The sequence below is a fragment of the Mauremys mutica genome, chromosome 1 (assembly GCF_020497125.1).
Source record: "Mauremys mutica isolate MM-2020 ecotype Southern chromosome 1, ASM2049712v1, whole genome shotgun sequence".
Taxonomy (NCBI): Eukaryota; Metazoa; Chordata; order Testudines; family Geoemydidae; genus Mauremys; species Mauremys mutica.
In genome coordinates, this window is record NC_059072.1 from 223,383,817 (window position 1) to 223,409,820 (window position 26,004).

The 26,004-nt window shown below is 39.1% G+C and overlaps 1 protein-coding gene across 5 annotated transcripts in view; it reads right to left on the minus strand.

Moving 5' to 3' along the window:
* Positions 1-26,004, minus strand: part of CNKSR2 (connector enhancer of kinase suppressor of Ras 2) — a 362,143-nt gene that overhangs the window by 43,097 nt on the left and 293,042 nt on the right. For all 5 annotated transcript variants that reach the window (XM_045012122.1, XM_045012114.1, XM_045012050.1 and 2 more), the window contains 2 exons: positions 18,735-18,835; positions 16,096-16,630 (listed from right to left, as the gene is read on the minus strand). In XM_045012122.1, coding sequence (XP_044868057.1) covers positions 16,096-16,630; positions 18,735-18,835 — 636 coding nt within the window. The remainder of the gene's footprint in view (positions 1-16,095; positions 16,631-18,734; positions 18,836-26,004) is intronic.

A 26,004-nucleotide genomic window follows, 5' to 3' on the forward strand; every position in this document is an offset into this window, starting at 1 on the left:
CAGCGAGACAGATATAGACAGGATACATGCATCAGGAGACAGACGAAGATCTGTCTATACATCTGTGTATATGTGTCATAAATTTTAATTGTGGCATTGGAACTATGATTAAACAAGGCAATAGAGAACTGCACATTTGCAAAACACGTGAACATAATAAAACAAGCTTATTTCTCATCCCTATATACCTATATCAATATCTATCTATCTAACTCCACTCCATTTCACTATGGACAAATGCAAGTATAGAACAAGATAAAATCCTTACTGACTAATGTTAATAAGGCTATCCTACTTTTTTTTTTTTTTAAAGAAAGTTATGAGTAAAATATAGTTCCACTGTTAGGCTGAATTCAGCATGGTCAACAGCCCCTTTAGGTGGTTCTATGGAAGGGGAAGAGGGATAGTTAGGGATCTCAGAAGAATATGACAGGTCTTCCTCCAGTTGTGGATAAATTGAGATGGAGAAACAGAGTTTTTGAAAGCTATTTAAAAACATTTCTTCCCCCGGCTTCCATTTCCTTGGAATAGGCAGGGTAGGAGAATGGCACACCGAGACAGCCAAGGCTGAAACACCTGCGCCTAGTAAGATAAAAGCAGAGGAAAGGTTGGGGCAGTTTGTTTTAAAAAGGCTCCACAAGTTACATACCTTTGCCATTATGTTTATATGTTGTCCGACCATCGTTGTTTGATTATGTGTCTATTTATTGGACTGTAAACTCTTTGATACAGGGACTGCTTCTTATTGAGTGTCTGTACCACAATAGGCCCCCAATCCTAACTGGGGCCTTCACGTAATACAAAGAGGAAACATCTTTTGCAGTATTCTTAAAGAATTTGAAGGCAGTTTTTACGTTTATTTGCCAAATTTTTTGGAGCAGTGACTATGATTTCCTCTCTATTCTGCATATTGCTGAGAGTATAGCTGGTACTTAAAAAAATAAACCAAAAACTTTCTTATTTGAGCTTTTCTTCCAGTCACATCTGTGAGCCCCATACCTGTTAAAACTACCGGTATATTGAAATCTGTGTTTCAGTTAGTGTGATGACAGCAACAAATACTGTTATTTTCTGAATATTTTAGAAATTTTATTCAAACAAATCTTTAAAATCATGTGCAGTAACAAAAAACAGTTTTGCAACTGGCAGTTCTGTTATATATTTGCTTGCCTCTCCAGGGCCAAATCCTGGTTTGTCTATTCATGCCAGTAGTCTCACTGAAGTTAGTCAATCTACTAAGATGAGTAGGGCCCTACCAAATTCATGGCCATGAAAAATGCATCAAAGATCGTGAAATCTGGTCTCTCCCGTGAAATCTGGTCTTTTGTGCACTTTTACCCTGTACTATACAGATGTCACAGGGGAGACCAGTGTTTCTCAAACTGAGGTCTTGACCCAAACAACGACTGGGGGGGGGTCACAAGGTTATTGTATGGTGGTTTCAATATTGCCACCCTTACTTCTGCGCTGCCTTCAGAGCCGGGTGGCTGGAGAGCGGTGGCTGCTGGCCAGGCGCCCATCTCTGAAGGCAGCACCCCACCACCAGCAGCACAGAAGTAAGAGTGGCAACACCATACCAGACCACCCTTACTTCCACGCTGCTTCCTTCAGAGTTGGGTCAGGATTGCTACAGTTACACCACCCTGAAATTTCAGATTTAAATATCTGAAATTTATGATTTTTAAAATCCTATGACCGTGGAATTGACCAAAATAGGCCATGGATTTGGTAGGGCCTAAAGATGAGTAAATAAAACAGGATTGACCCCAGCACACAATACTTTTAGGGTAGCCTAAGTAGGATTTATTTGTATAAAGGTAATTATTCCATTTTACCATGAAGATTTTTCATATAATTAGGTTTGGAAAGATTTTGATTTTGACTGATAAATGTCAGTAAACATCAATTTCATCATACACACACAAACTGAAGAAAAATATTCCATTGATAATAACCAAAACATATAAATAGGCAAAGAACTGCTCGAGAACTTCTTAGAGTTTGATTTAAGGATATTTGCTTTGTATATTGATGCTGACCAAATTTGTGCTTTAGTGGTTATAAAGCTTTAAGTCTTTAAATCTCAACATCTGTCGTTAAAGAACTACTATCTGACCTCCACACTGTCTGCCCCCTGCAAAATGTTTTGCAAATTTAAAATCGATAATAAAAAATTTCAAATCACAACACAGATTTTTAAGCTTTTAATAACATCCATTAAAAATTATATAAGGCTTAAACTTGGTATCTACACACTGCCCTAATATAAATCCAGTATACAAACCTTACCTACATGAACAGTGCCAACTCAAGTAAAGTACATGAGTAAGGGCTGCCAAATCAGGCTATAGGAGTTAAACCATCATTTCAATAGTAGATCATTTGAACCTTTTGTCACAAACTTCCCCAAGCCCTAAGACCTGTGGAAAGAAGTAACAAACATAGCTCACTTTATAAACATCCTATCTGGTTGTTAATATCTGAAGTAAGGGGGGAAGGGCTAGCTCAGTGGTTTGAGCATTGGCCTGCTAAACCCAGGGTTATGAGTTCAATCCTCAAAGGGGCCACTTAGGGATCTGGGGCAAAATCAGTACTTGGTCCTACTAGTGAAGGCAGGGGACTGGACTCAACTCAATGACCCTTCAAGGCCCCTTCCAGCTCTACGAGATAGTTTAAAAAAAATTGAGATATACCTATGTTCTTCCACCATTAAACTTTAAAATGAAATAAGAAGGCTAAGATAAAGCTTGAAAAATAACCACTTAACATACTCAGCAGCAGAGCTAGTCAAAAGCTTTCCCAACAAAACTGTTTTCTATTGGAAAACATGATTCAACAGAATTGAAACATTCCACGGGAACATGTCTCATTTCAGGATGAAAAAAATTCTGAAATTTTTTCACAGACCTAAAATCCTGTTTCCCAACCAGCTCTACTCATTAATTTTGAAACCCTTTTTGGTGATAGTGGAAACAATTGCAAAACTTCTATCTAAGTGAATGGGACTTGACTTGCCAAATTACACAGTCTCTGCACAATTCTACTCACTCAGGGGCAGCGATTTATTTGGCAAACAATCTCTACTCATTTACAAAATATTTTTAGGTTTTTGCATTAACATCAATCATCATGGTAAAGACTGTTCTAGTGATGTCACCGGTAATTTTTTATGACAACTTCGCAAGGCTATATTCATGGAGATACATTAAAATACTCAGATAAAACAGTGATCTCATAATGGAGACGATAATCTGATGACTCTCAACATCAAAATACACCAAAAGCCAGTATGAGCTTGATTCAACTCCCATTGAAGTCAGTGGAAGTCTTTGACTTCAATGGAAATTGTATCAGGGCATTTATGCAGCTCTAAAAAAAAAAAAAAAAAAAAGGCCCCAAAGAAATTTGCTTCCCCCTGCCCGCCCCCATTACACCTTGATGTTTTAAATTTAGCTTTGAATAATAAAATTATCTGTGGGTATCTAGCCTAGTAGAACAATATCATGAAAAATACTCAAATGCCAAATTGATTTTCTTGTTAAAAATGGATCCAAAGTGAATGGCTGGGGTATATAAGTGGGGTGGAGAGGAAAGAACCACAGAAAATGTTCATCCCAAGTTAGGGTCTGCTCTGGAGTTTAATACATATGTGCTGTACAGTCATTTAGTACAAGTTTTTTCCCTGACAAAGCTTTTTAAAGATTAAATATGATTTTCATATTAGACTATAAGCCTTGAAGTCAGTACAATATAAATGCTACTTTTGTGCCAAATTTAGAAGTCACTTAAAATTGTTAGAATTTTAAAATGGATTTTGATATTTGTGCCACAGTATCTTAATGGTATTAATTCTAAGTAGTCTAAATGATTAATAGAGTATGTGGGAGAACTAGGGCATTAGCTGAAGCTTTTAGAAACTTGAGTTTCAAATAAATAAGGTATTTAATCTGTAATATACCTCCCCCATGTTTTAAAATCTATTCTTGTTACCCTCAAATGATCAATCAGAATGATTTCCCTTTGAAACTTTTCACAGTACCTGCCTTGTTCTTCTGGGATGTAATAGCACAGGGATTAGCCCCTGATGTATGTAAAACCTTTGCATAGCCCTATGATATGCTCATCTAAATATTACTGGAATGTGTAAACCTAGTAGTATTACTGTCTGATATGCTGGAATTCTGACAAGTCTTAAATTTACAAACAGGGGAAATATCCCAAAAGAAGCCTGTTGAATTTTCTTCCCCGGATTCCTATTAACCCATACAAAATTAATTCTACACTTCAGAAAACTCACTGGAAAAAATACTATAGAAATTTGTCAGCAAATCTCTAATTGATTTCCCCCCCATCATATTAATAGATCAGACCTTTAAAATGAGTCAGGGCTAATATGTCATTTTATACTTTAAGAGGCCAAAATTCCCTCCTCTATAATCAGAGAGAGATAATTGGTTGTCTTTATTTTGAAACAGAAATGCCCAAAGTGGGCTCCAAGTCTGGCCTTCCAGTTAACATGCAGCCATTTTGGCCCTCCTCTTTTTGTAACTACAATATGAAGATGAAGCTGATCATTTGGTTTATGTTAGGGTTGCCAACTTTCTAATGGCAGAAAACCAAACACTCTTGCCTCTCTCCTTTCCCGAGGCCCCGCCCCTGCCCTGCCCCTTCTCTGAGGCCCCACCCCCACTCACTCCATCCCCTCTTCCTCCATTGCTTGGTCTCCCCCTCTCGCTCATTTTCACCGGGCTGGGGCAGGGGATTGGGGTGCGGGCTCCAGCTGGGTGTGGGGGGCCAGGGATGAGGGGTTTGGGTTGCAGGAGGGGGCTTTGTGCTATGGGGTGGGGCTGAGGGGTTCAGAGTGTGGGAGAGCTCCAAGCTGAGGCAGAGGGTGGGAGGGGGTATGGTCTCTGGGCTGGGGTGCAGGTTCCACGGTGGGGCCAGAAATGAGTGGTTCAGGGTGAGGGAGGAGACTCCAGTCTAGGGCAGGGGTTTGGGGCATGGGAGGGGTGCAGATTGCAGGCTCTGGGTGGCGCTTACCTCAGATGGCTCCCAGGAAGTGGTGTCATGTCCCTCCGGCTCCTAGACGGCCAGGAGACTCTGTGCACTGCCTCCAACTGCAGGTGCCACCCCCGCAGCCCCCACTGGCTGCAGTTCCTGGCCAATGGGAGCAGTGGAGCCAGCGCTCGGGGCGGGGGCAGCATGCAGAGGTCCCGTGAGCACCCCCATGCCAGAGGGACATGCTGGCCGCTTCCCAGGAGCTGGGCAAAGGCAGTCAGGGAGCTTGCCTTAGCCCCACTGCGCCGCCAACCGGACTTTTAATGGCCCAGTCAGCAGTGCTGACCGGAGCCACCAGGGTCCCTTTTCGACTGGGTGTTCCAGTTGAAAACCGGACATCTGGCAATCCTAGTTTATCGTTGGGGAACTCAAACAAATAATCTCTATCTACAAAGTAAGTACTAACAAATGCTAAGGTTGTGTAGTTTAGTAAGCTAAGGTTGTGTAGTTTAGTAAGCTAAGGTTGTGTAGTTTAGTAAGCTAAGGTTGTGTAAGGTTTAGTTTGGACTAAATAATATGCATGAGTATAAATGCTAGGTGTGGTTCTTGGCCCATGGGAAGCTGCCAATGTACCCCCCCAGAATTATAAAATTTGAATCTCTGCTATGAAGTATGTGCATCCATTAAGCGGCAGGAAATATTCTGAAATTTCTCTGCTTCAAAACTTAATTCACATTCCATCAATAACTTCAATACTATTTGTTTGTCACTTCTAAATGCAATGCATCATTCATTTCATTTTATTTATCAGACTCTCACTAGGATGGATAACAAATTTACATAAAATCTCTATTCATCTTCTCACAACTCAAAAATAAAAGTAAAAGTATGGCTTAGATTGTCAGACCCAAACTAAAACATTTCTAAAAACTCCCCTATAATACTGCAATTAGTAATAGTTTTCCATCTGTAATGCAGATTTTTTTAAAGTCTGTTTCATGAATGCTTAAATCCATTACATCATACTATTTAATAATATAATGCTAGCTATTTTGGTGATATGGTATTCAATATTTTCAATCAAAACTAATGAGTCAGGCCCAACAAAATAATTAGATTTTTAAAATTAATAGATTCAGGATTCTTTTTATCTGCCCTCTATCTTTTGAGACTTCAGTGTGCACTTGGGTCATGTTCTCAAGCTTTTCACCACAATCGTGAGACTTGGCAAAACTGAATATTCAGGCACATGTCAAAAGGGTTACAAAGAAAATATCAACCAATGAATGAACTAAAAGCATCAGACTCTTGAAGAACAAATGCCAAGAGATAACTCTTAATTATTCACAGAGCTCCAGAAAATATTTTGCTGCTTGGAAATAGAAGAATGAATATGAGCCGCACTACCGGATCAGGGCTGTAGAGGTAGACAGACAGAAGGTGTGTGACCTGCATGCTATTTGTGAGCAGACATGGGTGGGAGCTACACAGGGCCGGCTCCAGGCCCCAGCACGCCAAGCGCATGCTTGGGGCGGCATGCCGCGGGGGGCGCTCTGCCAGACGCCGGGAGGGCGACAGGCGGCTCCGATGGACCTCCCGCAGGCATGCCTGCGGAGGGTCCGCTGGTCCCGCGGCTCTGGTGGACCTCCCGCAGGCATGCCTGCAGACACTGGAGCCGCGGGACCAGCAGACCCTCCACAGGCACGCCTGCGGGAGGTCTACCGGAGCCGCGGGACTGGCGACCGCAAGAGCGCCCCCCGCGGCGTGCCGCCGTGCTTGGGGCGGCGAAATTGCTAGAGCCGCCCCTCGAGCTACAACAGCAAAACACTGTGAGGCACCTAAGGTTGCAGGGCAGGTGGTGACAGAATCCCTCATACGCTGGATTGCACTCTGGAATGTCAGAGGGTATATACATTTTTAAAACATTCCTATACACACAATGTCTTATTAACATCTCTTCATTGTAGCTGTCTCAGAAACCTTTAAGATTAGGCTAAATACCTGTTGTATGTCACTGAAGAGATGAATGATCACAATTCTGCATACATCCCCTTTCTAAGCAGCTTCCTCACATAGTGGGCTGAGGTTAAATTTGAGAGCTTCTTTAAAAACATTTTTAGTGAGTTTGCTGCAAGGGGATTTATATAAATGATTAAACCTTGACTGTAATGCATTAATTTCAATCTCTCACTGAAAAAAATGTAAATGCAAAATTTAGAATAGAAAACAGTTTTTTAATTGTAATTTATACAGCGCGTTCTAAAAAACAAGCTGTACGTCTTTCCCTTGTGCATGCAAAATACATATTTTTAAAGTAAATCATGTAACCTCATTTAAAAGAATTTCAGTATATTATGCTTTAAAATGAAGGCATCTTTTGTACTTTTGCAGAAAATATCTGCAAACATGCAAAGAGTTTTATACTTTGCTGGAGAGTCATGACAAGCTAGTAAACCAGAGAGCAATCACACATCATTTAGTACTATAAATTAAGAATCTCGGCGGGACAGGACGTAAGAACGAATGGCCCAGATTATGTACTGCAGAATAGTGTGAGAAGGGGTGCTCCATATGCGAATCCATCCTCCATACACAAACAGGACTACGGCCTCACCATATCATCTGCCTCCCTGCCCAAATTCTGGGGTTTATGCGGGGGAGTGGGGAGAGGGAAGAGGAGGGGGAAGAGGATAGGAAAGCCAAGGACAAGCCATATGTTGCCCTCTGCTCCATAGAACTTATCAGAAAACGTTAATTAATGCAGCCATGGAGTATATTAATTTATCCACCTATTCCTTGCCCCTCCCCCCAACCTGGGGACAGCCAAGGGAAGTCTGTGGCAGCATGGATATATTAACTCCCTCCACTCCAATAATACAACTTGGGGTACACTCTGCAAGAAATCCTTTGGTGAGATTGCTAGGTAGGAAGTCCCCTTCCGTGAAAGGATACAATTATAGTCATATAGTCTAAGCAAAAAACTTCTTTACCTTTGCAGTTAATTATATCTTAAAACATTAAAAGTGAAATAACTTATAAAATCTACTGTACATATACTCTTTATGCCAGTCATCCATTTTTCTTGAAGCTTGGGCAACGGAAATCAATTAAGGCACCAGATTTGTATGGGTAGATACCTACACCCATGTAAAAGATCACTGAAGTAAAAGGGCACCTGACTAAGTCAGTTTTACTTTTGCTAATAGCCAGTATCACTTTCTGAATTGCTACCTTGTAAGTGATGCGGTATTTGGCTTTCAAACACTGCAGAAGAATGTTTGTTTTCACACTATTTTAAAACCAGTGTACAGAATCTTTTACAATGCCCACTGGATTTACAAAAGCTTGTTCCCCACACCCCAAATTTCAATGTTGTGTCAAATATAATGTAAACAGTAATAAAAATAACAATAAAATAATAAATAATAATAATACTTAGATTGCAAGCCCTTTGGGGAAGGGACCATCTTTTTCTGCTGTGTTTGTACAACACCCAGCACATACATACATAATGCCTAGCTCTTATATAGCACTTTTCCTCAGTAGATCTCAAAGTGGCTTACTAAGGAGATCAGTATCATTATCTGTAAGAGGTTGCCCATGCACAGGACTGATTTCTCTAAGTGAAAATCTTTGTAGGAGTAGTTTATGGAAAAGTCCATATGTTATATGGGTAGTAGACAAACATGTAAGTGAACAGACAGGAAACAGTTAAACAGCTTTTAATGGATAGTTAGCGTGCTCTTGAAAGGTTAAAGAAAAGCTTATCTAAAATATATTACACAAAACTGTAGCTCCTATACAGGGAAAAAAATGGCACAGGGCCAAAAGTAGCTCTATCAGCTTTATAGTCTCTGGAAGAAGGCACATTGAGGCGCATGCTTCAGGGAAAAACTTAATCTGACTCGTCCTTTGCTTAGTTGGTTACGGATAAGGCCAGGATGAAGTGAAAGCAACTTCTCCCACAAGTGAGCCATTCCTAATGAAACCACCACTGGAGAGCTGCAGACAGAACATAGATGTGGCATTGCACATATTTTAGGAAATGGCAAGATGTGGGGGGCATCCTTCTCTTTCCCGCCATTCCCGTGAAAGAGGAAAACTAAAGTACACTAGGCAGTAGTTCTGATTAAGCAGAACTGTCCAGTCTTCTGGAAAAAAAATTAAGTGGGAGTTGATGGCACTCATTACCTCACATAATGGGGACCCCAAAACGTTCAATAATGCACAGTGAAACCTGTACAAGAGACCATTCTTATTAGGCAAATACCTGCCTTAAGAGGCCATCTTAAAGTATCCCTGAATATATGGAGTAAAAATTTGCTTTGGCCTTATTAGAAAGCCTGTCTCTGTTAAACAACTAATTTTGTCATCTAATAAGACAATTTTTTTTATTGTATATGAATATATAGAGCTATACATGTGAAATTATATTTTACATTATGTAAAAAGAAGCATATTAAAATAACACCCAGCTGGACTTTGTCAAATCAGAGAGGTTGGGTTTTTCAGCCTAGATTAGCTTTTAAGAAATATTATGTCAACTAGATTAATAAAGACCACAGGAATATGCACAACAAACAAAGTATCCTATTTGTTTTATAAAGCATTTTGTTATCCATTTAAAACCAAGAACAGATAATTCCAGAGCAGTTAGACACTGTCTTCTGTCACTATACTTTTCCATTGCCTCTAACTGCCTGAAAGTGATCTGCCTCAAATGATTTACCTCTCTAAGAAATAAATGAAAATATTTTCTTTGCACTATGAATTCACATCAGCAAACACATGTAAGCCACTGCAAATATATCCTAATATAATTGAGATGATTTTTAAAAAAATACTCTTCAAACATTCCAAGCTATACTAATTATGAGTTAGTAGTGAGAGCTACTACTAAAAGTCTCAAAGACAATTAAGTTGTGGAATTGCTGATAATAGTCCGTAAATTAAAACAGCAAGAAGGGAGGCGCTCCAGCCACGGGGAAGTCATGATGAGAACCTTCAACCAAGCATTTAAAAACAGGTCAGATTGTAAAATGACAAACAAAAATGCAGCCAGGAGATTAGCACACTTGAGTCACAAGCTGTGCCAGACAGAACAACAACAACGGGAAATGTTCTGATTTTAACAAAACATATAGTCCACATTGTAGGTTAGAATAACATTTTCCTTAGTGACCCTGAAGATGCTATACTTTATGTCATCCATTAGGGTTCATGAGGTATGTTTCCAACCTGACATATTACCCATCATCTCTCTCATGCCTTCCTTCACTCATCTTAGACACTACATGACACACATACCTTTATTAACCCAAATAGTCATAGTGGGGAAAATATAACATGTTATTGGTCCTTTCCTGTCTGCTGGTGCAGATTTAAGCTGTCTAACAAGGTGGTCAAACCAGAGAATATATTTAATGGAGTCCTCTCTATTAGAAAACATAGTCAACGGTTCTATATCACAAAAGCATACCCTGTCCTACTCATTTCAGGCACACATCATCCTCAACTTATATTCACAGGAGCTTCACAGATGAGTGCTGCTCACTTCTGTATGTTTCACTACCTTTTAACCCCACTGTAAAAGTGAAAGGTATCCTATTTATAAGAAAAATAGAAAACAACACGCTGAAGCCTACATGGCAGAAACCCAGTTAAAATGGAGATGCTACATAGCCTTCATTATTTAAGCAAATATTGATCTTTCTGAGAAGTACTATGTTACCACTTGGTCCAGCTACTGGCCCCCTAGGGTTATATGTCATACAGTTCTTCATTAAAATGGGATGCCGCCTTGTCTACTTTAGAAAATGAAAAAAGCCTCATTGTTACCAGTTTCAAGAATCTGAAATACTTGACCTTATCCACAGTTCACTTTTTGACTAAAACACTCTCCCTCGCCAGGAGAAAAGGTTAACCCTGGGTTGTAACCTTCACTATGGAGATAACGGTCTCTCCCAGAGCTGATCACAGGCTTCTGCTCCTGGCTTTCCTTGTTTTGCCTAGTTGTAGCTTCCTGCACTCCCTCGCTATAAACGCTAGGTGGTGTGGAAGCAGCAAATTCTAGTTTCTCTTAGTAACCATTTGTTGGCTGCTTTTGCTGTGCAGGGAGCGAAGAACGCAGTCCTGGCTGCACAGAGCTGAGAGATGCCAGCAGCCGCTGCAGCAGCTCCTGCCCTAGCATTCAACAAGGAGCTTAGATGAATCAAGCCCCAGCTACATTAAAGAATGAATTTTGATCTATGAACTTCCAAGGCAGCTGAGTTCCTCAGGCACAATGCAGATGACAAAACCCAGGACAAAGCATATAACAGCTGGAGACAAAGCATTCTTGAATGAGGGTTTCTGGCTGTGAAACAAACTTCCAGCGGAGAGCAGGTTAATCTAGAGAGACTGATCATATTTAGGAAACACTGCAAAAACTTCGTCTTCAACACTCTTACTCTCAAACAACCACCCTCTGGCTTCTACTGTAGTAAGAATGACACAGCATTGACACCCGTTGTAGCCACACACATAAAACAAACAAATAAATAAAAACCTGAAACAAATACTCTAAATAGAGCTTTCACCCTGAAAAAGGAGGAGAGCCCAAGACTCCATGAAATCAACTAGGGACTTCAATATTGCTATCAGTTTTACATGGAAGGTGCTCAGATGCTATGGTGATGGGTAGCAGTATAAAACCCTAGGGCTTGCAAGGCTGTGGACCTAGAAGAGAAGGGCACGCAAAGCTTGTAGGGGCAGAGAGAGGCTATATAGGACAGGAACTTTGCAGAAGGAAACGAGTCTGCAAAGGGAAAAAATGGCCTACAAGGGTTTTTTTCTTCCACACATCTTCCCAAAATCCATAGATCTAGCTATGCAATAAGCAGTTTTGTTTTAAAATGTTTTCTATCCTTATTCTTTACAACAGGTTGATTCTATATAATCAAATTATTACTTATTACAGTGCCCACTGTGCCTAAATGATCAAAAAGATATTGCTAGAATTCATCTAGAATTCATGTGTTTATCCGCTGAGGCTAGGCCAAGGAGCAGCTTTAACCAATTAGCAGTTTCCTTTCCGGTGGCTGTGTGTGTCCTGGAGTGAGATGCTAGCCCACTGGGGGCCCTAAGCAGGAATATTTTTTTGTCCTCCCCAACATATAATAAAAAGCGAATAGTGGCCTCCCTTGAAGTGCTCAGAGCTCTAAGCAATTGCTTAGTCTGCTTATGCCTAACACCGGACCTGGTGTCCTGTTAGTTATGGCAGCAGAGACTCTAATTGGTCCTCTTGTGGTCCACAGAAGGGAGTTCTAGTGAATGAGCAGGAAGGGAGCATTCCCTCTGGCCAAGTCAGTAGGAGCTATGCTCAATTTGCTGCTGCAGAGAGTTAGTGTTTAGCTCTTACAGGCTAAATATTAGTATTAGTAATTCCACCTTCTCCCTCAAAATCATTGGCCCTATGAAAATGAGAGAATAATCATGCAAAACTAACTTTCAAATAGTAAAGAAAGTAAAAATGAAGTAAACTCTTTAGAGGCGAAAAGCAAATAAACTGTTCTGTCAAAAATAATTTTAGGTGCTCTTTGGCATCCAGTGGTGAAATCCATGTCAGGATATACACAGCACTGATAGGCCTGAAGGACAGTGGGTGGCAGTGATGTGATGCATAACTGTCTCATTCTGTTACCTCCATCTACAATGAGGCAAATCTGAGAAGGCAGGACTTCTCCTTCGTGACTTAATCACGGATACGTAATGTGTTTTGCCATTACCAATTAATACGTTCATCGTGTGCAGCCTGCTTTAGAACAAAACAAGAGGCGGTTTGCTCCCAATGAGGATGCCTATGTGTTCCAAAGAATCACCCCTGAACAATGTCTGCCTGTGTAATAATCTCAGAAGTGAACACATGCACAAATACACATACACCACAGGAGATAAACTCCGGTTAAAAATAACAATAAGCACAAGACAATGTCAATACAGAGAAAGAAAGTCTAAATGACTCATTAAGGAAATAAAAACAATAACCCGATTAGTAGTGCAATCTTAATGTGCTGTAACAAGGAGTGAAAATATAGAGATTGTACATAATAAAGTTAATGTTCTAACAAACCAACATAAGAAAGGGCATTCAGCATCTTAAACTCACCACAATGTACCAAGGTATAGAACCAGAGCAGGTACACAAAATCATCTATTGCAGTGGCTCCTGCAATTCCTACTCTGAGCATGAAATAGTGATTTAAAGACATAGGGACAGATCCTCAACTGTCATAAATCAGTGGAGCTCCATAGAAGTCAATAGAGCGATGCCAATTTACACCAGCTGATGATATGACTGAGGGTCATAAACAAAGCACTGAATTCCTAAGCTGTGTGCAGTTGTCTGAACAACATTTTCCAAAAACATGGGATAGGGGATTGTAGTTTTCAATTAGTTGATTTTTTTTTATTTTTTAATGGTGGGAATTAAAAACAAATGATTCAGCTTTAACACATATATATTTATCCAATAGATCATAACTATTTGAGATTCATTAGGGTTAGGGTGACCAGATAGCAACTGTGAAAAAACGAGATGGAGGTGGGGGGGGTAATAGGCGCCTATATAAGGAAAAGTCCCAAAAAACAGGACTGTCCCTTTAAAAATGGGGACATCTGGTCACCCTAATTAGGGTACTACTCTAAAGACTCTATTACAAGGTACAGGGTCATCTGAATCCCAACTTGGATTGTCTCTAAAGGTAACATTGTATATGGAAACTGGGGGTTATTGTTCTTTCTCTCTCTCTGTTCTCCCTGCTGGCCCTGAAAGAATGAATCTTGTCAATTTCAATTTTTTTGCTTTCTCACAACAATGGAGAAAGAGGGGCAATGGTGCAACATGCCCAAATGCACACATCATCTCAGCAAACTCAATGTTATGAGCAAGTTTGTGTCACCACAGCTCAGAAACTGAGATTCTACATTTTGGAAGAAGGTTGGCAATAAAATCCTGTCTGTCTACTGGTTAGCACACAGGAAAAGGCCAGTACTATAAACAGAACACTGTAGCCATAGCAACAAGCAGTTCAAACTTTTCAACATGCTACTTGATATTTTCTTCACATTTTTATAGTCTCAGGGTTAATAATTCACCACGAGCATTTTGCCCTTCTAGCTAGTCATTAACATCTCTGAAATGCTTGCCTCTTTGGTAATTATTTGCTTTCCTAAAATTATAACACAACAAAACCAAACCAAAACAAACCAAAACAAAAACCCCCAACATGAGCTTGTCAAGGAAACCCTTTCAAAATGGAAACATACATGTCAATTTTGGAGAAGGGGCTGGAAATGGCGGGGGTGGGGTCGGGGAAGGTAGTCCAGATTCTGGCCTGTTCATCCAAGGTGTGTCCCTTTATTATTGCTGTGTGGTTTAAAATGCAACGACAAAAAGCTTTGCAACTGAACTTTAAATCACCTAAGAACACAGGTCCATAACAAAGTCTCTAAAGCCACCCCTAACTGTGTCAGTGCTGCTATTCTTTTCCTTTCATAAATTGGGATAATTTTATCATTTTTTATTGCTACCATTAAAAGCTCATTTGAAGGCCAAATCCCCGGGGGGGAAAGTAGTTAGGGTAACAACATGTTTTGTCTGTGGGTGATGGAGTTTAATCATAGCAAACTGCATCAGACATCTTAAGTTCTGACTCTTTAGTAGCCCAAATGTTACCCTATTAAATGTAAATGTTTGAAAGGTGCTGCAGATGAGTTGAAATGACAATTTACCTTAAAAAAATGGCACCAAGATTAATTAAAAGCCAGATACATATCACAGAATATCTAGTATCTATCAATTAAAAACATAAATATAGAGCAAAACTATTCACATCTGCCATGGAGAACAAAAAAAATTCAACACTAATTCCAATATTCAGCAGTACTGTTAGGTTGACAGTTTAATGGATACCTTTTTTTGTCTGTTTTGTAGTTAAGTGAAACTTCTTTACTCTTTCCCATCTCTCTGCCTCTATCATTTCCAGACTCCTTATTCATGCCAACTCTGCCGACAGGCCCTCTACACATTTTGAGGGATTCAGGTTAGTAGCAATCACAGTTCCTTCAAGAGGCTGGTAGGTTATCTGCCTTCTTCACTGCTACAGATAACTTAATTGTAGCATAACCCCATAACTAACTGATGCAGGCCTTGTTTGCTGGCCCTTCATGATGGTTGGTAAATGAACTTTGATCGCCAACATATGTTAGAAGCTCTATAAATAATGGCGATGGATAGTGCATGAAACATGTAAGGGGTAGATTAGTCTGATACCAGCGTATGTACATGTGGGGAGAAGGTTCCTCTGAAATCCTTGTTCTAGAGGTTAATTTGGATTACTCCGACAAAAAAAACTGATCTCAAGATGAGATAATGTGCCATGAAAGAAGTGAATATGCTGTTTCAGGCTGATTTTTTTATCCCAGTTGTTCATGTAGATATCTTCTATGAAGTTCTTGTATCATAAATTGTTTCTTGTATTTTTATCTTTCAAATTACATGTTAGAAAATGGTGAAGAACTGGTGAAAATATATTCTACTTATTTTCTGAACTAGTCACAACCTGCTCAGCTGTCTTGTCAGGATTCTACAACCTACACAGTAAGCACTTAGGGCCTTGTCCTGCACTATTGAATTTAGTGGGAGTTTTGTTAATGATTTCAATAGGAGCAGGTTCTGAACTAGAAAGCCCACCAAATATGTCTCAAAGGCATGAGTGTGTTAGTGGAGATGGAGTGTGAGTAGAAATATAAAGGAAAGAGAAACAAAATCCATTAACTAAAAATTACTAGAAGGAAATAGTAATTCTGTGCTGTAACTATGGGTGTTCTGAAATCTAAGGTACATGATTCATCATTCTGTTAGTTATTAAGGAACTGTACAAAAAACAAATCAGAAAGGTCATTTTAATTGCATCTGCAACAAGGGTAAATTGTTAAATTTTAAAAGAAAATTAAAGAGACTATTCTTTTTGTTTTAATTAAAGAGGAAAAGATTTTCAATTTGTAAGTTATTTAAATAGGAATCTTGAATAGTCATAGAGAATATTCAATACTTACTTTTATCTTCTTGGTTTTCTGCTGCTGCTTTCCCTTCTTCCTCTTCCTCATCTAACTTTTTCTGTTGTACATCTTCCTGGTGATCAGAGGCACTAACCGAAAGGTTCTGACAACAGTGGTTGAACCCACTATCCCGAGGCAGAGTAAAACTGCGGGGCTTGCCCCCATTCCCATTTAGCACTTGCTTTCTCTCACCCTCTACCAAGGGAAATGGACCATAGTGATCCTGTAGGTGGCACTTTTGAGTTGGAAGAGTTGACTGCCGCCTGTGTTCTGGAGAGATTACAATTGAGTCAGAGAACACTGAATCCTCAAGAGGCAGAGTCTGAAGGTAGTGCAGTCCTGAGCTTGTCAGTGGCGTCTCTATTAAATCCTGCCAGGAACGTCGCTGACTGGCTGTTTTGCGTACAGGTGATTCGGTGGTGCTCCCTACTGCTTCTTGACGGAACTCTTCATGCGAAGACTGTGACTGGGAAGTTTCTGTAGATGAAAGTCGGCTGTGTTTTGGTTCCACAAAAGGGCTTGCACAGCTCATCTACAAAATGAATATTAACGTAGTTTTTAGATTAAAATACATTCACATCTACTAATAATAAATACGCAGGTGTCATATTATCATGATGGTATTCACTGTAAGGATGAGGGTATGTATTACCAGATTAACTAGTTTTGTCTCCTATGGTCATATTTTGTCTCTGCATATATATATATTTATACTGTACACATACACACACAAACATGAACACAATTACTGTGGATAAGATTCTTACTCACGTTGAATGCTCCTTACTCTGCAGAACAGCCCCATAGACTCCACGGGATTACTCACATTATTCAGAGTAAAACACTACCAAGCATGTACAAGGGTGGCAGAATCTGGCCCTATATTAGCTTGTGAGTACTATCTTCAGATGACATCCAAATTCCACTGCAACCTTATTTAGATGCATGTAACTCCTTAAACAAATTTTTTTGGGATGAAGTTTTCAGTGCTTGGACTCAGTGCAAAGGTGAATGCTTTGGAAAGTGTTCATAAAAATGTCCTTTAAATTATATAGCCAGGAAAAAAAAATACTTCCCCCATATGCTCCAATCCAACATTTTGCACTCAGATAACTTATACACCTCTGAAACCAGGAATTTGAAAATTTGTCTTGTGCTCCTACTTTTGTTTATTCAATTTTTTCAGATCCACTAGTTAACTGTTTCTTAGTACATCGACAGAACTCAAAAATTCTGAAGGCGGTGTGAGTTTGAGCTTCATAATCTGGCTTTATGTTAACAACCGCTGGGAGAAGAAACTGAGTAAGATTAACTTTTTTTGTTTTAATTTATAGATATACACAAGTTTTCACAAAAAAACCAACTGTAGTCACTGGAGACAGAACTTCTGTGTTAGATAACTACTGAAGCTTTTCTGGAAATTAAGAGTGCATTTTGCTACTTAAAAGGGTGTTGCTTGATATTTACACTTGACAGCACAATCGTGTGTTTAGGAAGAATCTCTGAATGTTACCTAGGGTAACTGGGCTTCTACTTGAGTGAGTAGGTTCTGTTTTGTACAGTGGAGTGGTCCTAGAAATGGTGTCATAAGAGGGGATGGAAGGAATTCTGTAACTTTTTCTGGTGAGCAAGGTTATGTGTCCTCACAAAACCAGGGTTTTGTTCACATTGGTGGAGATAGCAGTGCTGGTTGTCCTCTTATTTCTAATTGTCACATATAAAATTTCCTCCCCTGAGCCTGTTCTAGTGTTAGTAAGCTGTGTTGTTTAATGAATGTTTTCAATAAAGCATCAGAGGGGTAGCCGTGTTAGTCTGGTTCTGTAGAAGCAGCAAAGAGTCCTGTGGCACCTTATAGACTAACAGACTGTTAGTCTATAAGGTGCCACAGGACTCTTTGCTGCTTCAATAAAGCAGTGTACTGGAAAGTAAAGTACTATAACATCTTTGGAGTTTTTTTAATGAGAAAAGGAGAAAAGCATCATCATCCCGCTATTTTTTTTTAAACAGAGTATTTCACTGAACCATAGCTGCATAAATGTCATCCTTGTTGCCTTCCATGTTAACTCAGGAGCATCAGGTTTTATTTCTGTGTGTTTGTTCTTTGTTTGTTTATTTATTTTTAAGTCTATGGCATAGCAGTCTTCTCTCCCTGATTTTCCTTCTCCTTGTAGAGAACACAGATTCTTTTCTCTGTAGCTATGCAAGACATGATTATTAAATCACAGCTTCCTTTCCTGCCCCTGGACAAAATCCAGCCTTACAAATGACACCTATACACCCCTGTTCCCTGATGCTAATCAATATTTTGTCTATTTTCCAGCTAGGGCTATTTCCTGACCACTAATCATATGGAGGTTTTGAAATTCAGGAAAACTATACATTTAAAAAGATACACAATCATCATGATCTTAATTTTGATCAGAAACAAGTTGTGACTAAAAATGCGTTTTATGGTCTTTTTTTACCTCCCTGAGATAAATGCAAACATTTTATCAAGGACTGAGATAATGAAATTTGTTCTTTTCAGAGTTTTATACTTACAGATTTTTTTTAATCTCACAAGAAATAATTCAAGTAGGCAAAACTGATGCTTTATGCCAAACACTTGTCCAAATAAGTAACTGTAGATGACTTACCGAAGGAGGTCGTGGGTATGTATCATATGGGGGTGGTGGACTGTCTTGTTTGGGTGTTGATGGAGTGTCTGCTTCTTCCTTATCACTCTCACTCCAGTAATCTAAAAAATTGTATACATGTCAGATCCAAAAATTAAACAATCTTGATGCATATATATATAGATATACACACACTAGCTTTCAAGAAAACAAATGCCAAAACAAACCTCAGATACCACTGTGAAATAAGCATTGTCAGCTGCTGACTTCATAAATGACAAGCACAATAATTTAAAGTTGTTATAATCTAAAGACAGACCGACCTCAAAACATTTTTTATAGATCTAATTTACCACTCCATCTTTAACAGATTACATATTAACCTACTGAAACACTGTGAATACAAACCGTACAGTATATAAATGATAAACGTGGCATTTGTACAAAATATCCATAGTACTCTATAAAACATTCGGCTCCTCACATTACATCAACACTTGCTAAATAAAATAGGACAAAAATTGGTTGGAGTCTGTTGAAACTGTATTTCAAGTAGAAAAAAATAATAAAAAATCAACTTGCTGTTATCCTTGAGTTATGAAGCAGCATTAACGCTAACAAACTTAGCTAACAACATGAAGAATATGAAACAAACAAACAAAAAAAATCCTATCACCTGTATAGTCAGGTATAGTCTTTTCATGAATTTCTCAGAGCTCTGCAGGCTCTTTGATGTGATTTCTAGTGGGAATCAGTTGTATGGGAGGTAAGACAGGAATCTGTCTCTGTCTTCGGCAGGTTGATAAGGTGCCTACTGCCTTGTTATCACAGCAAAAATGTGACTGATAAGATAATGAGCCAAATTCAGCAAGTGGAATGGACATGGAAGTCCTTGGGCCAAATTTAGTGGTGATGTAAATTGCATATTAGGCTTAAATTGGCCATAAATGGGGTCTAATTTGCACCAGTTTGGTATTTGGTAAGTGGGCAACAGAGAAAAAGAAATGATAAAAGACAGCGTTTGTAATGTATAATTCTGTGGGCAAGCAATGATAGAAAGGTAAGGGAGATGTCATTTAATTTGTAAAAATCTAAAGAATTATAATTTCTATGGTATCATCCTCTGTGGTATGGCAGAGGGGACTCGCTGCCCCTCACTCTGGTTCCTCTGGTTGATGGATGTTTTGATAATACAATATCATCAGAAATGGGTCAACTTGGGTATCATTTGAAAACCCTTTCACCCACAAACACAATAGTGCCAAACATAATTATGTAGATATATTTTGAGAAAATGTTTAAAAATCAATGTTTTAAATTTATTCTTTAACACAGGCATGTTGAACATGCAGCTTCACAAAATTAAATTGACTGATAGTACTATGTTACGTTATCAGTGAATGCTCAGAACATGATACCTGATTAATATTTTTGATGTTACAGATTACTATAAATGGAAGGAGTGCTTCAAATTGATTTGCCATCTTTGGCAAAAAAAAAAAAAAAGTTCAGTAGTATTGTTTATCAGCTTTGTTTATTATGTGAAAAGAGTTGTAATGAGGCTCTGGGTAAGACATTGACATCCAGCCAGAAATCACTGGAATCCATCTACAAATGGTATGCACATAGTTACATAACATACATTATATAACATAATTAATTACAATCACAAAGTAATTTATTACAAACTCCTTCTTGTTTTTACTTTGGTCTTGATCATTTTTAGGCATCAGTGGAAAGACAGAGTACCAACTAGTAGCTGAATCATTGGATAATACCAGGCATGAAGGACCCGGTTAAACACAATGCTCGATGGAACCTTACACACTATAAGAAGTCCACCTACAAACTGATTTTGGCATGATTGGAGAGGAAATACATTGAACAACAGGAAAATGTTGTATATGCTGGGACCAGTGCCAGCTCTGGGTGAGACTCACCTTATCCTAGGTCCCATGACATGCATTTCGAGAAGCACACCTGCTTTTTCTGCGGGAAGCTGGAAGCCCAAAGGCATTCATTAAGCACAGTTTCAACAAGTGAGACAAGTGAGAAACTGTATGAAGCAGTCACTTGCGTGAGAACGTTGCATGGAAAATAAAGTTAACAGGGTGAATGACTGGGATGACTTCCCCAGAAGTAACCAAGCACCACCTAAACTCATTAGACTCTTTCAATGCCAAGAAGGGGCAATTTTAAAGCTACAAATGAGCTTACGCGCTAGCAACCCCTTGGTGTCTGATGGACTGGAGCTCATTAATATCATGATGAAAGCAGTCTTCAGTGATGAGATAGCTAAAGATGTCAGTTGAATGGATACTTGGGGTCATGACTTGTATGAAGCCTTTCCAACCAAAGAAGTACCCAAGGCTCTGTCAATTTATGGGCTCCAATCAAGAAAAAGAAGACTGAAGCTGTGCTCGAATGCAAAAAGGAAAGTCAGATTGAAGGTGGCAGAGACTACTACAGAGCTAACCACAGATAGGTCGCTGCTCATCTCCTGATCCGGATCTCAGTGTGAGTTGATCTGTGTGAGACTTTGAGAAAGGACAAATTATCCGTGGTATCACAATCTATGTTTGAATGTGGCTGAACAATGCATATTGCCACGTGAAAAGCAAACTAATGCACATCTTGCACAGCCTTCCTAAGCCAGCACCTACTGACAATGTAACTGGTATCTCATGCCAGCAAAGGACTTTCAGGGTAACAATCATAGATGGCACGGCTGAGGTACAAGCTCTCAATAAACAAACAACTGTTAACACCTGCCAAGATGTGGCTGAACACTTCATTATGTGCCTACAGAGAAAATACTGGACCTATCACAAAGTCCACTTCATGTTTGACACATATGCAGAGGAATCAATTAAAAATATTACCAGAAAGAGGAGACTCCGTGGTATTGTGCTGGTCCCATATAAATTCACTGACTCCATGAACATTTCCAATATCACAATGAAGAAGCTACTGTCTCATACTCGCATGAAGGATGAGTTAACTCCATACCTTGCAGGAAAAATGATCCAGCATGTGAAGAATTGCTCAAGGAATTTCATCATTGCATGGTGTAATGAAACTGCTACCTTAACCTGTTCAGTGGAATTTCTTCCTAGTTTTCATGAGGAAGCTGACACTAAAAATATCTTGCATGCCATCAATACCACAGAGGGAGGTGCTTCTAAACTCTGGATCTTTGCACAAGACAAAGATGTTCTAGTGCTCTCTGTGAGGTGCTAACCAAGACTTTCTGCAAGATTCTGTTTTGGTGCCTGCTGCTGGGGACCAGAATCACTGCATATCCCTCGGAGATGTATTCATATCGCTCAGACCATTATAAGCCACCACACTGCCAGGTTTCCATGCTCTTTCTGGATGTGACACTACTGGAAGGTTGTCTGGAAAGACTAAATTATCTTGGCATTTGATTCAGCCTTCGAAGACTCTCTCCTCACTCTGATGTTGCTCGGAAAACCTGAGAAAGTCACTGATTAGGTCATAAATGCACCAGAGGTGTTCATATGCCGAGTTTACTATTTGAAGACCACCATTAGGACACTTATAGAGCTAAGTTGGCAGATGTTTTCCAAGAAGCAGACAGTTGGAGAAAAATTGCCACCAACAAGAGCGTGAATTTATACCTGCTATCAAGAGGGCAAATTATCAAGCAATAGGATGGCTTCAGGATGATCAAATGCATCCAAAATTACTCTCCCCTTAGCTCTGGGAAGATGGACTGACCACACTAGTTGTGTGTGAAATACCAAATCAATCCTTCCGCTAATCAAATAGTGGGGTGCAAAGACCAAATCCTCACCACCCTGCAAATGTTTGGCCAGCAGCCTGCCTTGTGAATGTGGTGTGGATGACTATCAATGTGACATGTCTAGCAGTGGTGCCATAGACAGAGATGACACTGATGATGTCTTTGATAAAGAAATCTTTTCAGTCCTCCACGACAAGGCATGGTTCCCTAGGATTACTGAAGATGAATGTCTTTTCTTATGTGAGCAATGTATACCTGTGTTAAAGAATCATTCAAAAAGAGTTGAGTTTTAAACCTTTGCATGAATATATATCTAAATAAATGTTCTAGATTTGTCACATTTGGCACCATTGTGTTTGGGAGAAAAAGGGCTTTCAAATGATACCCAATTTGACTCATTTCTGATGACATTATATTATCAAAATTTCCACCAACTGCATGACCTGGAGCTGGGAGCCAGGGGGCAGTGAGCCATGCCACAGAGGATGACACCATTGAAATTATGATTTTGTAGATTTTTACGAATCAAATGACATCTCCCTTAGCTTTCTATCACTACCCTGTCCACCTAATGAGATTTTACTGCATTATACTCCCGGACTAAGAGTTCAAGATAAAGCAGATATTGTAGCTTACATACGCACCATCCCAAACATTCTTGGAGCAAAACTCAGCCACATCATACATGGGCACCACTCCCTGAGTTTTGTGGAGGCCAAATAATACAAGATGCGTGACAGTGACAGTTATTTTGCACACCCACTGACTGCCACGTCAATTTAAGTTAAACAACTTGGCCACTTTCATGTGAAGTGCAACTTTGACCACTGGTTATATATCACCACTCAGTTTTTCTCTGTATCAGCACCTGGTATTTAGGCAGTACAGCATGGTAGAATAGCTTAGTCTATAGTTTTTTGTTGGCAATTCTACCACCTTCACCAAATATAGGTCCAAAGAAGTACATTACATATTCCCCTTTGATATATTGATAAAGAGAGGTTCTAGCTTATATGTTACAGCAATTAGATATTTTCAACCTTTTGCTAATTTAATTTTGAAGTTCATACATCATATAGCCCTTACTTAACAGATTTTATTGGGTTGATCAATGTACTATCCAATTAAAAATATACTGTACCCTAATATCATATTTAAGGTCATAAAAGATACAACAGAAGCTATTTATTTTTTAAAGGAAAATAAGATCTTACTGTAAACTGTATTTCCCTTTGGTTTTGGTGTACTTTTAAGTGCTAGTAATTTTTGGTTGCTTTTATAACAAGCCAGTTTTCCTGGAATGATTTTGCCTGTCTTGATTTGTGACAGGCATGTAGCTGAGAGGTGTCCTCATAAAGCAACTGAATATGAATACAGGTTTCATGAGTCATTAAATCACAAACTTGAAGTAGTTATGTCTACACAGAATCCCCCAAGTAATTTCCTTCATGGGATCAGAGGCCTAAGTCCTGAGAAAGAGCAAAAAATACAATAAAATAAAAAGTTATATGGTCTTTGAGTCTTAATCTCTCTCAAATTACTAAAAAAAAAAGTGTCTGCATCCAAGTGCATGTGTATTACAGCAAAGCCTGAGGATCTGCTTATGGTGAAATGCCTGTCAGCAATTCCATCGCAACACATGTTTTTTCTGGCTTATAACTCAAATTTTTAGTCTGAGGCTAAAACTTAGCAACACGGGAGAAAATTTTCTTTTAAAAAAAAAAACCAAACCCATCTAGTTGCTGTTTGATTTGTATAAAGCAAAAAATATAATTTGACCAATGCTTTTGTGCACTTCATTAGTCAAAATTAAATTTGGCTGACAACCTGCAATTTTGCTGTCTAGAAAAAAATCTGCTGCTGTAAGTGGTGCTTTTACATGAAATGACCTGTTGTCATTTTTAAAGGTATCATGACTTTTTTAGCAAGAGAACGATCATTAGTATCAATGTGCTGCCCTAATCCCTAACTGGGATAACTGATTATATTCTGGCTACCTAAAATCTATATGATATTAAACCATTGCCACGTTTTACTCCACAGGTGACAGAATTTCAATGGTGGGCATAATCAGTGCAAGAGCATGCTTTGGAAACCTTCTGGATTAATGGTCGTACGTCAAATCAGGGTATCAATTCAGAAATGTTCATCTTAAGTCAAATGTCGTAAAGTTGAGGACTGGCTGTTCTCTACTGGTATGAAAAATAAATATTCCTCTCCCCTATTTTATAATATTGGAAAAAAAGTAATCTGTGTCTCCAAAGATGTCCCTTATCATGTCATTAATATTCACTAATTTAATGTGGAACAATTTGATATTATTGATATAAAGTATTCTGTGAAGGTTTCACTTGAAGAAAGACACATTTTTACTAGAACTTCACCCACAATTCAGTGATTTGTGCATCTCTGAAGAATGTGAGATATATTTATGCACAGTAGGTTCAGAAACATTCAATGCTTAATTGAAACAGGTTTGACAATTGCTGTTGAATTGTTTCAATAGTATTAAAAGCCCTTCTGCAGAAGGCAGAACAGAATAGAAATAGAAGACTTTTTGAAAAACCGAGCATGTAGCTGAATAACGCCAGAGCCACCGAATCACAGAAATTTCAGCTTTAGAGTTTCATATAGTGCAAAAATGCTTAAAACCATAGATGGTTTTTATTTTGTTAACCTGATGCTTCTAGTAATTAAGGACACTATTCAGAAACAAAAAACAGCCCTTGTGCTGATAATCAAGGGAGGCTCCATGAAGGCACTCAACTCAACTAAAAACCCTATGGTGAATGATGGATGTGCGATTGAAGCTCCCTCTAGCTACATACCTCTTGCCCTGCTTAAACACAAATACACAAACAAATACAGAGGGCATTGTCTACCCCATATAATAAACCAATGTGAGGGAATGATGTTAGAGAGATAACAAGGAACATTCATGAGAATTGCCAGGGACGTCTTTCTTGAATAAGTGGGAGGAGGGAGTCTCACTGCTGACCTTAATGACCTTGGAAGCCATTTTAAATTTAAATCGTCTGAGGCCTCAATTTGCTTAAAATGTCTACAATACACTGAGGTCTATGATCCTATGATAAGGAGGACACTCATCTTTCCTTTTTCTGGAGGCCCTTCCTTTCTCAGTCCAACAGAGCTTGATCTCCAACTACTGGAAGCTGTGTATACTTTCAGGTTAGTGTTAGCACTTAAAGAGCATTTTAAAATACCAGCTAATTAATCTTGTGAGGAAAGTAAATATTTTAATGTCCCTTTTAAAATATGGGGAAATGAAGGTGGAAAAGTTAAATGGCTTGGCCAATGCCACAAGACAATCAGCATGAGACAGGATTAGAACATGGAAGTTCCTTTTCCTCAGAACTATGTTTAGTCTACTAGAACGTGCTATCTCTCACACTATTGAGCTGTCCACTCTTGTGCCAGAGATCACACTGGCTTCTCAGCAGAGGCTGAGCATCAAAGCTAACAGGCCAGCACATTGCAACTGCATGTGGGGAAAATACTGATAGT